The sequence below is a fragment of the Geotrypetes seraphini genome, chromosome 1, assembly GCF_902459505.1.
Source record: "Geotrypetes seraphini chromosome 1, aGeoSer1.1, whole genome shotgun sequence".
NCBI classification, from domain to species: domain Eukaryota; kingdom Metazoa; phylum Chordata; class Amphibia; order Gymnophiona; family Dermophiidae; genus Geotrypetes; species Geotrypetes seraphini.
The window spans coordinates 241726447-241740554 of NC_047084.1; the positions used below are offsets into that span (position 1 = coordinate 241726447).

The 14108-nt window shown below is 44.8% G+C and overlaps 2 protein-coding genes across 6 annotated transcripts in view; one reads left to right on the plus strand and one right to left on the minus strand.

Moving 5' to 3' along the window:
• LCTL (lactase like) overlaps positions 1-7294 on the minus strand; it is a 256156-nt gene extending 248862 nt beyond the window's left edge. For 3 of the 5 annotated variants that reach the window (XM_033948530.1, XM_033948503.1, XM_033948493.1), the window contains exons 1-2: positions 7044-7294; positions 4186-4232 (exon numbers count right to left, since the gene is read on the minus strand). The gene's annotated coding sequence lies outside the window, so the exon portion shown is untranslated. The remainder of the gene's footprint in view (positions 1-4185; positions 4233-7043) is intronic. The other 2 variants (XM_033948540.1, XM_033948511.1) reach the window with 1 other exon arrangement.
• Positions 7295-7413: 119 nt separating this feature from the next.
• Positions 7414-14108, plus strand: part of ADGRA3 (adhesion G protein-coupled receptor A3) — a 194023-nt gene continuing 187328 nt past the window's right edge. Inside the window, exon 1 of the mRNA XM_033948486.1 lies at positions 7414-7958. Within this exon, the coding sequence (XP_033804377.1) occupies positions 7738-7958 (221 nt within the window). The 5' untranslated portion in view covers positions 7414-7737. The remainder of the gene's footprint in view (positions 7959-14108) is intronic.

Below are 14108 nucleotides of genomic sequence, written 5' to 3' on the forward strand. Positions count from 1 at the left end.
AAGGATGCCAGGGACAACATGCAAAATTTTTCTTTGACCAAAAATTTGTTGAGGGTCCTGAGATCCAATATAGGCCACAGATTGCATATCTTCTTCGGAACAAGGAAGAAACAGGAGTAAAACCCCCTGCTCTGCTGTTCCAAAGGAACCTCCTCGATGACACAGAGATGAAGCAAAGCTTGAGCTTCCTTAAGAAGGGTGGTCTGGAATGGATTGGAAAGACACTCTCTTGGAGGAAGCTCTGGTGGAATCTGAGTGAAATGAAGAGAGTATCCTTCCCTGATGATTGACAGCACCCAGATGTCTGATGTAATGGTCTCCCATCGATGGTAAAAAAAAAAAAAAAAAAAAAATGGAAACAACCTCCTATGGGAAGGGGAGAAGACAGAGGCAGAACGATAGAGGTTATGCTCTGTTTGAGACAGTCAAAAAGGCTGAGAAGCCCTGGGTGCAGCAGAAGGCTGAGGTTTCTGTTGCTTCTGCTGCTGCTGTTGTGGTTTCTTAGGAGGTGTTTGAGGTGTAAAGAGCTGCTCTAGGAGGATAACATGGAAGAGGTTGAGAAAGCTTGGAAGGAGCTGGCTTAGGTTTCGGTCTGACTATGGAAGCAAAAGATTTCTCATGTTCAGACAACTTCTTAGTAGCCGCCTCAATGGATTCATCATAGAGGTCATTTCCCTCACAAGGGATATTGGCCAGACGATCCTGAATGTTGGGGTCCATGTCAACAGTGTGAAGCCAGGCAAGCCTATGCATCACTACTGAAAAAGCAGTGACCCTCGAGGAAAACTCAAAGGCATCATAAGATTATTGGAGAAGGTGTAACCTGAGTTGGTCCACTGTAGCAATGACTTGCTGGAACTCCAAAATCCTATGCTGAGAAAGATCTTTAGCAAAGCCAGGCAGTATGTCGATAAAATATTTGAAATAGGTAGTAAAGTTGAAATTATAATTCAAAACTCTGGATGCCATCATAGAATTTTGATAGAGGCGATGGCAAAACTTGTCCATGGTTCTGCCTTCTCTTCCAGGAGGAACTGTAGCATAAACCCTGGAAGGATTATTCCTCTTCAAGGAAGATTCCATAAGAAGGGACTGATGAGAAAGTTGAGTGTTCTTGAAGCCCTTGCAATGTACAGTTCTATACCTCGATTCCAGCTTGCCTGGAACAGCAGGAATGGAATGAGTTTCCAGGTTCCGTTTGAAAGTCTGGGAAAGAAGCCTGTTGAGAGGGAGTTTGAGAGACTCCGCAGGAGGTCGAGGCAAACCCATTTCTTCTAAATACCCCTTAAAGTACTTAGAACCAGAGTCAAATTTGAGATTGAGGTCCTCAGCCATCTGACAGAGGAAGGAGGAAAAGGATAATTGATCCGCCAAAGGATGGCCTCAAGAGGGACTCGATGACCTCGAGGCGCCTCAAGTAGAAAACGAAGGTGAAGCCTCTCTGGAGTATTGATATCCAAGCGAATAAGCAGGCATTGACGAGTCACTGAGAGAAGCAGAACCCGCAGGTTTTGCTAACGGTGTCCTCGATCGAGGGGTTGGAGGCCTCAAAGAGCTGGTATGTCTGGATGAGCAAGTCTCGTCTCGTGAAGAGTACCTGCGCCTCGATGAATGCTTCAATGAGTGCCTCAACCGGCGATCGGAGTGATGCCTGGAAGCAGGTCGTGCTCAAGATCGAGGAGACTTCACCCTGTGCCTCGAAAAGAGCAATGCCTTATGTGAGGATGAAGGGCTGGAAGCTGCAGAGCGAAGACGAGACACCATAGAAGTTGTTTGGATCGAGGTATCTCGAAGCACTCCCAAAAACTCAGCTCCTTGTATGGAGTGTGAAGAATCCAGACCTGACTCTCGCAAAGACTCGACTCCTTGCATAGAGTGTGTAGATTCAACTTGAGGCACAGGCAAGGATTCGACTCCTTGTGAGACTGCTGAGTGCCCAGGCTGGACTGCAGGAGGCAGAGTCAAGAAAGGAATATGTTTGTAATTTACCAAACTCCCGCTCTAAAACGGTCTGGATGGTAGCCTGAAATTGTGTATCTGAGTCTTTAATTGGAACACTTGCTGAGGTTAAAGGCTCCGAGGACGAAGAGGAAGACGTATGCTTCACCTTGAAGGGATGCTTCTTGGGAAGCTTAAGAACTACTGCTGGAAGCATCTGCTGAGGTATCTGACAGCTGATGTCATCGAAGAGGACTTTCCAAACGAGGAAAGCTTGATGTGCCGAGGTCAAGGTGGAAAGCTTGACCAAGTCAGAGGCCGAGGTCGAGACCGGGGTGGGGGATTCCATTCCAAAAATCTTCTCCACTTGAACTCGACGGCGTTTAAGGGCTCGATGTTGAAGGTTAGCACAGCGAACGCACGACTCCGGGCAATGGTCAGGCCCCAAACACTGAAGGCACCACCGATGTGGGTCAGTGAGGGAGATTGCACATTGGCATTGGCTACACTTCTTGAAACCCATGACCGGCCAGGACAAAGAAGGAAAAATAGCTGTAGAAAAATTGAAGCCCGAAGGCTGAGAGCGTGTGGCAGGCCCCGCCGTCACTCGACGAAAAAAACATGAAGAATTGTCTTTTCTTTTTTACACATGAAAGAAAGAAATAGCACAGCGACACAATAATAAAGAAATAAAACACGAGCCGCGGTGAGAGAAGGCACAAAGTCAAACTAAGTTCAGCGCAGAGCGTCAAAGACGGACTTCTTGGCTCCGCAGAAAACTGAGAACTGAGGAGACGCGCCCTAATCTGGGCAGGAAGGCACTCGCGCATATGCGGTGCGGCATTCTCGAAACTTCTAGAGTTTCTACAAGCAAGTCTGCTTGCGAGGTTGTCCGCATCCGGGCTCCCATATGTGAGAATAGACTGCCTGCTTGTCCTGGGATAAAACCAGTTAGGAAATTGAAACATCCAATGGTAGCCGCATATACATATTTTGAATATTGGTGGATAACAATGATTTTCTGCTGAACTATGAAATATATGGCTCTCCAAATAACCGATATTGAGAAAAAAGTTAGCTAAAAGTTTGACAGTTAACTAATGTCATATTAGCCAACTGCTAGCTCATTAGAAAATGGGTATCTGCTTAAGCAGCCATTGTCTTTCACAACCGCAGCACCTTCAACCATGCCAGGTATCAGGAAAGCCAATCTTTCCAGGCAGGAGACAGAGCTAGCTATTGAGTTGATCTGAATCATCATGCCACTCTTCTTCAGGATGGTGATGCACATGTTAAATAGCAACAGTGGCATCCTCCTGGAGGTGGACAAGTTCCTGGAGGAAAAGTCCAGAGTCTGCTATTGAGACAGACATGAGGGAAGCCACTGCTTGCCCTGGGATTGGTAGCTTGAAATGTTGCTATTATTTGGGTTTCCACCAGGTACTTGTGTCCTGAATTGCTACTGTGGAAACAGGATACTGGGCTAGATGGATCATTGGTCTGACCCAGTATGACTATTCTTATGGATATTGCCAAACAGGTTAACACTGTGCATCATCACAAGCATGATTTAGAAGATCTAAAGAAGTATGTGCTCATGCTTTGGCGGATGCCATATCTGTTCTATTTGATTTGACTAAAAATTTCAATAAAAATATTTAAAATCGAAGAAGTAGTGCAAACTGAGGAAATAGGTAAAGCATAAGCACATGCTCAATAGTGATCTCTCTCCTGACCAGCAGCAGGCTCTGCGCCCCCTAGAGATGTACTTCAAACTCTGGAAAATGCTTTCATTGAGGGGGTCTCACAGCATGATTCATCTCAGCCAAGGGGGCCATGAAAATGAGTATTTTGGCATTTTTTTCTCTGTTCTTCCAATGTCTCTTACCTTCCCTGATACAGCATGTGTTGCATTTGGGGTATGTGCATTAGATTTAGCAGGGGTAGAAAAGCTGGAGATGGGGGGAGGTGAACATGGGGTATAGGGGGTTTACTGTGATGCAATGGAAAGATACTATGATGAACTGGGACTCTCAAACACCCAGCATAGGAAATTATAAAATCTAGATAGTGCATATTGTTTTAGTGAATGTTCTAGAAGAGCGAGGAGGGATATGCCTCAGGGTGACTCAGAGATTAGGTAACCATATATGACTGGTGCATATATGTAGACCCATATCATCACTGGCATATATCTCCCCTCAGGACATATGATGTGAGAATATAGCGCAAAGACATCTTGCTTACCAATAGCCAGGCTCTTTGGCATCAGTCAGATATTCCAGACTGCATATCTGTAACAGAGAGGGAATATAATGCCTTATTACACCACATAATAAAATAATTGTTGTTGTTTTTTTGTTCCTGGGTAATAGTTTTTCTGTCTTAATTGACTATGCCACAAAAGAATAGAAAATGGCTACCATTCTCCCTCAAACTTTGTCTTTGTGATCAGGACATCGATATATTGAAATTTACCTTTTTGTAGAACATTCCAGATTGAGACCAAGCTGAATAAACTTAGGGGCCCTTTTACTAAGGCAGGACAGTACAGAGGGGAAGAGAGAGTCATGAAGTGTACTATTCCAAGAATTTGGTGGGAACCCACTAACCACTCAAGCAACTGCTACTTCTGAATGGTGGACCCTTCCAAATATCAAACTTTCAAGCATGCATATGTAATCACATATCCAGACATTCCGTCATCCATTGCCCTGGTACCACATTGCCCAGAGATCCCCTTCCCCACTTCCCTAGAAAGAGCAACTGTCTTCAGAAGAGAGCAGCAAGTCAGAAAGTGAGGGAGGTGTTTATTATTATTATTAGGTGTTTTTCATATACCGCCTATCAAGGTTCATTCTAAGTGGTTTTACAATCAGGTACTCAAGTATTTTCCCAATCTATGGGCTCACAATCTATGTTACAATATCAGTGATGAAGCTGATGAGAGAAACCTATCCTATCCAAACCAAAGAGACTTCAACAACTTGATCAGAAATCTTGCTCTCACCAAGTCCAGTGCCAAGCTTTTGGCATCTAGGCTCAAGCAGTGGAACTTGTTGCATGAAAGTGTGCAAGTCACATATCAGAGGAAGCATCACCAAGCTTTTTCCACCTTCTTCACCCATCAAGATGGGATCTACTTCTGACACAAAATGACCAGTCTGTTTGAGGCAACTGGAATCGCATGTAACCCAAAAGAGTGGTGTCTTTCATGGACAGCTCAACCAGGAGCATCAAGGCCATACTGCTCCATAATGGGAACAAATACCTGTCTCTTCCACTGGCTCACTCAGTGCACCTCAAAGACGATTACAACAGCTCCTCCCTTTTACCTCTGGCTCCTTCCTGTGTGCGCGCCTGGCAGCAGTGCCTTGACCCCTAGAGGCCTGGACATTTGCCATTCGTCGAGGCGCAGGCTGGCTAGGGTGTGGGAGAGGGGGAAACCATTGCTGCGTATGTGCATGAGGATGGAGGCCAATGGAGAAACCGCCAGAGGACATATTGCAATCAGAAAATAAAATTATTTTTTCTACCTTTTGTTGTCGGTCATTATTCAAATCTTGTTAGTCCCTGGCTCTGGTTGTCTTCTGATAACTTGCTTTCCAGGGTCTCCTTCTTTCTTCTTTCTCTGTGCTAACCATGTCCTCCCCTTCCGTTTCCCTTCCCTCCCCCACTGGTCTGGCATCTTTCCACCTTTTCTCAAATACCCTTTCATCCAGCATCTCTCCCTCCTTCCCCACCACCCCAGGATCCAGCATATCTCCCTTTCTTTTCCCAACTACCCTTCTATCCAGTATCTCTATCCCCCCTCCACACCATCCCTTGTGTCCAACTTCTCTCCCTTTCTGTTCCTTCCCTCCCTAAATCCCATTGTCCACCTCTGCTGCGATCCTGCCTCTGACATCAGAGGAGGGGCGGGACCGTGGCAGAGGAAACAGCTCCAAAGACCTATGGTAGCTTGCAAGATCGTTAGCACTGCAATCTTCTCTGCAAGTCTGCAGGCTACTGATATTAAGTAAATGGTGCACGGGAGGCCAGGGGGCAAGCCGGACACCAGCACTTCCTGACTGACCCTCTTCCCTTGCTCTCTAAAACAGGTGCGGCAGCGGCCTGCCAGCAAGAGGCAGAGCTGCCACTCCTGCTTTAGGGGGCGAGGGGGAGGGTCAGTTACCGAATCGAGAGGCCAATTTTTTTTGTTTTAAATTGAATCGATTCACCTGAAGTGAATCGATGAACCGATTCAAACTGTGAATCGGGCAGCACTAGGGCAAACTTCTGCTGCACAGGGGGATGGGAGGAAAGATGCTGCACATGTGTGGGAGAGAAAGGAAAGAGGAAGAATTGGGATGAAGGAGTGGAAGGGAGAGATGGTCATGTGCATACCCCAAAAATAAGACCTATTGCCTTTTTTGGGACCCAAATGAATTTAAGTCACTGTCTTATTTTTGTGGAAATACGGTAAGTATTATGTTTCCCTTTTAGTATGTATTACATCTCTCATTTGAATTTTGGTGCTATTAATAATAATATTTTTTGAAAGTGTTTCAAAATAATGCTATTATTAAGTTTCCTGATTTTAACTTTACCTCATTCATTGTACTTACATTTGGTCTTTTTACTACTACCCTATTAACAATATTGCAAGTTTTATATTGAATTATACCTGCTGTAAAACTGCCTTGGGTGAATCTCTTCATAAAGGCGGTTAATAAATCTCAATAAATAAATAATGATATTTATTCTAGAGTGGAAAAATACCCTAGAGAAGTAAAAAAAAAAAAAAACCACCCTAAAAACCCAAGACATAAAAATGTTTCGGCTGCCTATCCCTTGTACAAATGAAGAGGAAGAAGAGGAATAGGGATCAGAACGGATGGCTTTGGTTAGACCTGAGGAAAACCCATGGTGGGGGCAGGAGCGAAAAGCTTTGAAGGAACCATAACGGGGGGAGCGGAGCAGGGAGGAAGGATCCGCGACGGAGAGAACACCAGTCATTTGATACCAAAAGTTCACTCAGAACCATTCCAAGTCTGGGTATGACACATATTATTTAAGTTTTTACATTTTCATTTGGAAATTATTTTTATATATTTTTTTTTTACCATTGCACTCGCTGTGGATGCTCAACAACGCTAAAAACCTGCCTCATAAACTCATCCTTTCCAAAGCAGTATTTGACTAGTCGGCTGCATTATCTGGAACAGGTAAAGGAGCCTTCTGGAAACCCCGCCTGCTGCTTCTTGACCAGCGTCCAGCCAGATCTGGGGGAGAGGGGTCGAGGCTCGAGCGTACGCCCCCGCGCCCTCTCTGTTTCCGTCTGTAGTGCGCGCAGCTCCAGTGGCCGGCCGTGCAGCGTGACGTCTCGGCGGGGAGGGGCGCAGTGGCAGCTACAGGTTTGGGGGAGTGGGGGGTGGTGTGTCGTCTCGTCTCGTCCAGACTGCTGAAGCGGGGCGGGGGGTTTGCAGGAGGTGTTGGTCTGGATTGGGTGACGGGTCCTCGGGCACTTTGCATCACCCGGAGGTCGAGCGGGGAGGAGGAGGAGCTGGAGGGAGCCGGAGTTTCATTCCTTCCAAGCTGCAACAAAGGAGCGGGGGGGGCGAGAGCCGAGGACGTCCGAGCCGCGCCATGAGGAGCAAGAGAGCTGCTGGGGAAGAGGAGGTGGCGATAGCGGCGGCGCCTGTGCCCTTCGGGCGGAGAGGGGTCGCCGGGGTGAAACTCCGCGCGTAGAGCTGTTCCCAGCCCGCCCAGTTAGCGCTCTTACCAGCGGTGCAGAGCTTGGACTCGTTCCCTTGCCCCATGGCGGCCGTCGGCCCGGGCTCGCTGCTGCTTATACTTCTGGGACTCGGTGGCTCCGGCTCTCTCCTGCCCCCCGGCTGTAAACAGGACGTGAGGCCCAAGACCGGCGGGAAGCCGGTGGTGGTGGTGGCGGGACCAGACCCCCGCAAGGTGGTGTGCAGCAACCTGGAGCTGAGCAGCGCGCCGCCACCACACACCCTGCCCAACCAGACCCTCACCTTGTGAGTATCGATGCTCTTACCAAAATACAGCATGTTATGTAAATGATCTTATGCGTCGGTGTTTGTGGATAGCACGTATGCATGCTTCTTATACTAGAAGAGGCTTTGTCTGTATCACCTATCAGCTTGTGACCAGTACTACTTGCAAATTGGCGTCTTCAGAATGCCACTCTGGGATTCTGCCAGGTACTTGTGATCTGGACTGGCTACTGTTGGAAGAAGGGTATTGAGCTAAATGGATCATCGATCAGACCCAGTATGGCCATTCTTATGGGCTTGCCTTTGATGGACTGGACCAGTTTCTATTCCAGGCATAAGAAGAGCGGTACTGGGTCAGACTAGTGGTCTTTACCCAGTATCCCACTTCCAAGGTGACCATTCCAGGTCACAAGTACCTGACAAAAATCCAAATAGTAGCAGCACTCCATGCCACAAATCCCAGGGCAAGTAGTGGCTTCCCTTATCTCTGTCTCAATAGCAGACTATGGACTTTTCCTCCAGAAATTTGTCCAAATCTTTTTTTTAAATCCATCTATGTTAACAGCTGTTACCACATCCTCTGGCAATAACTCTCCCAGTAAAAAAAAATATTTCCTCCTATTGGTTTTAAATCATATTTCCCTGTCAAAAACCGATTTTACTTGTACCTGAGTCCTGGAAAACTAGTGTGTTTTGCTGGATGCAGGGACAGCCTTAAACTTAAGGGTAAAAGTAGTCTTATTGTGCCTTTACAAGGGGGTCTTTCCTGTGCGCTAAGACTGATTTTCCTATTTTCATAAATAATGGCCATATGCAAATTTTTCCATTTTCATGTGACCACTTATACCTATTTTAAGGCTATAAAGGCCCATGTACTAATTTTGCACTAATTGGGTCTTATTAATAAAGGTGAGCTGATTAGTAGAAAGTCACCTCCCTGAAAAATTGCTGAATATTTTTTAGCAAAAGGTTTGTGTGTGCTCATCCTAAACTTAACACAAATTCTTGAGTGTGTCCTGAAGTAAGCTACTTGAACCACAGCTTAGTAAAAAGGCCCCTTAATTAATTTTATATTAGGTGCTTTGTTGTTGTTTTTCCTCTCATATGTTTCCTCTTCTCCCTCTCCCCTCTCCAGAAAGCATATTTAAAATTGCCCCAACGAGTAAGCCATTCACCCAGTAAACATTTTGATTTTAGCATATTTTGTTGCAGTAATTTGAGTGAGCTTTTTGGGGGCATGAACTGTTGTGCAACAGATCCTATGGGCTCCTTGTACAAAGCCACATTAGTGGCTGCTACTGTGGTAATCGCTCTGATGCCCATAGAGATTTAATGGGCGTCTGAGCATTTGCCATACATTGTCCGCTACTTAAACTTTGTAAAAGGAGAGTATATAAGCAACAATTTTGGATTACTATACTACCCGTGTTTCCCCCCAAATAAGACAGTGTTTTATATTAATTTTGGGTCCAAAAAACGTACTAGGTCTTATTTTCGGGGTAGGTCTTATTTTTTTCATGTACAATGATCATCTCTCCCTTCTTGTCCTGTACCTCAATTCTTCCTCTTTCATTTCTCTCCCCCACGTGTGCAGCATCTTTCCTCCCCTCTCACCCATCCCCTTGTGCCCAGCATCTTTTTGTCCTTCCTTCCCTCCCATCCCTTGTGCAGCAGAACCCTTGCACAGCTTCTATCCCTCCCTTCCTCCCATCCCCCCATGCAATTGAATCCCCGCTGATCCTCCCATCTTTCCATCTCTTCTTCCCACCGCGAGACTGACATACCTCCCTCCAAATGGCAGTGTCGGCACCAATCTAAACAGGCTGCTTCACGGCCTTCTCCCGCCAGAGCTTTCTGGGTGCCACGTTGCTGATGACATCATCAGTGATGCGGCAGAGGAAATGCCCCGGCAGGAGAAGGCTGCAAAGCAGCCTGTTTAGATTGCTGCCGTTTGGAGGGAGGTATGTCGGTCTTGCGGTGGGAGGGTCGGCAGGGTTCGGATGGCAGGGAAAGATGGGAGTTTCAGTGGGGTTCGGCTGTGTGGCGGGGGAAGTGCTGCTGCTGGCAAATCCAGGGACAATATAACTAGGGCTTATTTGGGGGGTAGGGCTTATATTAAGACCTACCCTGAAAATCATTCTAGGGCTTATTTTTAGGGTAGGTCTTATTTTCAGGGAAACATGGTATATAAAATTTATTCTCAGATTCTAGACAGATAACAACACTTAGGGCTCCTTTTACGAAGGCGCGTTAGGGCCTTAACGCGCAGAATAGCGTGTGCTAAAATGCCGTGTGCACTAGCCGCTACCGCCTCCTCTTGAGCAGGTGGTAGTTTTTTGGCTAGCGCTCACTAATCCGGTGCATGCGCTAAAAACGCTAGTGCACCTTCGTAAAAGGAGCCCTTAAAAATTACAGCTAAATTTCCTTTTCATTTTTATGTTATATTCATGCTGAGTTTTTAAAATTGCTGAGTTTTTAAAATTTTCCCAAAAATAAAATAGGAAAAGATTTTCCTTAATTCTATAGGAAGATCATTCCAAAGCTTAGTACCAATATATTTAAAAGATTTAGACCACCTTTTACAAAGATGATTATCGCGGTGAGCCGCAGTAATTGCTCCAATGCCCATAGTGATTCATTGAGGCTTCAGAGCATTTGCCACATTGCATCTGCTACTGTGCCTTTGTAAAAGGCTGGAGCAGAGGAGGATACAGAATAAATACTTCAAACAGATATTTTTAACCGTTGAATAACTAAGCTTCAAAGATTGTTGAAAACAAGAAGCAACTCTTTTACTGGAAAAAATAAATTTCTTAATATACCCTTCAGATCCATATTGCGGTGTAATTTACAGTATACAAGGGTAAATCAAAAAGTAAAAGCACAATATATTTAATGGCTTTAATAGAAATAACTATGAGCAATTGAACATATCACTTTTCCACATAGTCCCCATGCGAGATGACACATTTGTTGTATCTTGTTGCAGGTTTCCAGGTCTTGCTGCGTCTTTGTCAGCAGTTTGACTTTGTAACTAGTGGGTTCATTGATCTTATTGGGAACAGGGCAGTCCACTAATTTGAATTTTGGCAGGAAAGTCAATTGATCAGAAATTAGAATTTTGCTGTGAAAGTCCATAGGATGGTAGGTTAAAGATGTTCTCCTCGTGGAGCTGGGTTAAATATTCTTTCAGGATTTCCACAGCTGGCACTGTGCTTGTTGCAGGTTTCCGGGTCTCATTGTGTCTTTAAACCTACCAGAGACTTTTCCATCCTATGGTCTTTCATAACAAAATTCAAATTTCTGACCAACTCGGATTGGTGATCTGCCCTGTTCCCAATCAGGTCAGTGAATCCACTATTTACAAAGTCAAACTGCAGACTTCAGAGCATACTCTTAAGAAAGCCACAGCATGGTGGCTGAAACGTCGGTTTCTACCTGATAAAAGACACAGCGAGACCCGAAAACCTGCAACAAGCACAATGCCAGCTCTGGAAACCATGAGAGAACATTTGTTGTATCGTTCAACTTACTGAATTCCTGCAGAGAAGATTTTCATCTGCACCCGAAGCCAGGTGAGCATCGTTTCCTTTACTTCATCATGATTTGTCTTTTGCTCTCTGGGTCGCAGTGATGCACCCATATCTCGTCGCTGGTGACATTCTCTCCAGAATACTCATACCATCTTAGGAACTGGGTTGTAAGCTGTTTGGGAACCCATCGTGTACAGATTTTCCTATATCCCAAATCATCATGCATTATGGCAAATGCGGATCCATAGCTGATATCCAAATTTGCAGCCAAGTGAGACACCATTATCCATCGGTCTTCTCTAAACAAGGCATCTGCCTTTGTCAATGTACTCTTGTGTTTGCGCTGTTGATGGGTGACCAGCAGAACGACCTTCATTGGTTACAACTGTTCTTCCCACTTTAAACCTTTTTTACTCACTCAAACTTTTGTTGATTCATGGTGCTATGTCCATACTGAGTCAGTATCCAACAATAAATTTCCACAAGTTTCACTCCCTCTGCCCAAAGAAAGCACACTACTGCATGTTGTTCTTTGATGGTCAAACTCCCCCCAAAATATTGGCAACAATCTTCGCGGAGGACTTAGCCCCCTGCACCTAACTCGCAAGCGGAGCACTTGTGTCTATTGGAAAAAGTGAAACAGATATAACATAACATAACATTGTGCTTATTGACCGCGTAACCAGAAGTTCAACGCGGTTTACAGAAAGTTATAAAAGTAAACATGTTACATGAAATAAGATGATTTGTTAAACAGTCAAATATTTAGAAAAAAGATAGGGTAGCAAGATTTATGGTAGACTAATCAGTTACATAAACAAGTTACGTGCCTGTTAGTTTTTCTAGGGAATACCATAATATCTCTGCCAGGTCCAAATTTCTTTGTCTATTTATACGACACAAGACCCAGGCTAATGAGAAATACTTTTATTATGAAAATAGAAAAATATAATTCACAAGCCAGCAGCAATATCTAAATATTGTTCACAAAATATCTGATTACATAAATGAAACTCAGTACATAATTATCACAACACACTTGCTAGATAACTAAATAAAATTACTTCTTACACACACTAAACAATTCCTTATAATAATAATTATTCCTGATTAGCAGCAAATTATTACAGGTTATCACCGAGAGTAGCTTTATGAGCCTTATCCTATATCCAAAATAGGATGCACTTATCTAACCCCAGCTTAAAGATAATAAGTTTCTTATCTTACCATCTAATTAGGCCTCAGCACAAAATTAGGTGAAATGTAAAATGTCTCTTCAGCTTAGCAGATGTAGAAAATCCTTTGGTTACAGGAACAAGTGTTCGTCAGCCACTGTTGCAGCTATAATTTATTGGCAGCAAAAGTTTCCTTGAAGTGGTGGAATTCAGATCTGTTTAAGGTCCGATTCACTCTCTCTCAGGCAGAGAGTCACACGAGGTAACTGTTCAGGTCTTAATTATTATGAAAAAGATGCATGCAGAACACCTGTGATGAGATGTCAGTTTCCTTCCATCCCGACACAGACTAATTATAATTAGCAACTTTTCACTTGGACCTCGTCAGATGACTTCTCGGACCAATCCAGAAACAGAACTTAGATGAATAGCCTTTCCCTAGCAACAGCAACAGATGAATCCAGAGACCAATGGGATAGCCCACATCTACCAGCAGGCGGAGATAGAGAAACTGATTAACAGGTGGTCCTATTGGCTGGCACTCCTCCTGTTTATCCAGTATTCTCTATCTCCCAGCAGGAAAAGGTCGCTATTCAACTACCTCCTGAATTCTGGCTTTGGCTGGAACTTTATTTTCTCCTGTTGAGGTTTCTCTTCAGTGAGACTGCCATTCTCTTTCTCCTGTTGAGGTTTCTCTTCAGTGAGCTGGCAATGCTATTTCTCCTGTTGAGATTTTCTCTTCAGTGAGACAGGGGTGTCCGGCTGAACGGTGCCGGCTTTAGGGGTTACACCTGGGCCCCCCCAGGTCCCTGCCTCACTCTCTCTCCAGTGATAGAGGGTCTGACTGGGTCTCAATATTTTTCTTCTTTCCCTTCTCTGTAAAAAAAAAAAAAAGAGACCACAGTTCCTCTATTCTGCCTGGTTACTGCTGATCAACCAGATTTAACTGGCTTCAACCGGCCCTAACAAAAAGCTTGTGAGTATGTCTGTTTGAACTTCAGGTTCTGTTTGGGAGTCTTAGTAATGTGGGTTCGGTCAACGTACGTTTAAGGCATGGATATTTTATTGAGGCTAAGTTTTATGACTAGAATCCGTGGAGGGAGCCAGGACTTTTCCGCCCTTTGCATGCACGCGCTTGGTTTCCTTGTTGGTTACAGCGCGGCAGTAGCGGTGCAATTTCATGCTCGCACTTGTTCTCATTGTTGGGTTTCAGTGTAGCAATAGTAGTTCTGTTTATTCTGAGGCTCTCTTTCATCGGTGTTTGTCACGGCCATGTGCAGCTGATTGTGCAGGTGCCGGTTTATAGCAGCATGAGATGGGACATGTTTTTTACGGCGCTGTGGGCCGTTCTTCTGGTTATTCCCTGAGTCTGATTTTATTTCTATGCAAGCCGCGGCAGGGTAAATTTTACGGAGCTCGAATCCGACTATGTTTCTAGGAGCGTTGATGCAGCGGCCACGTGT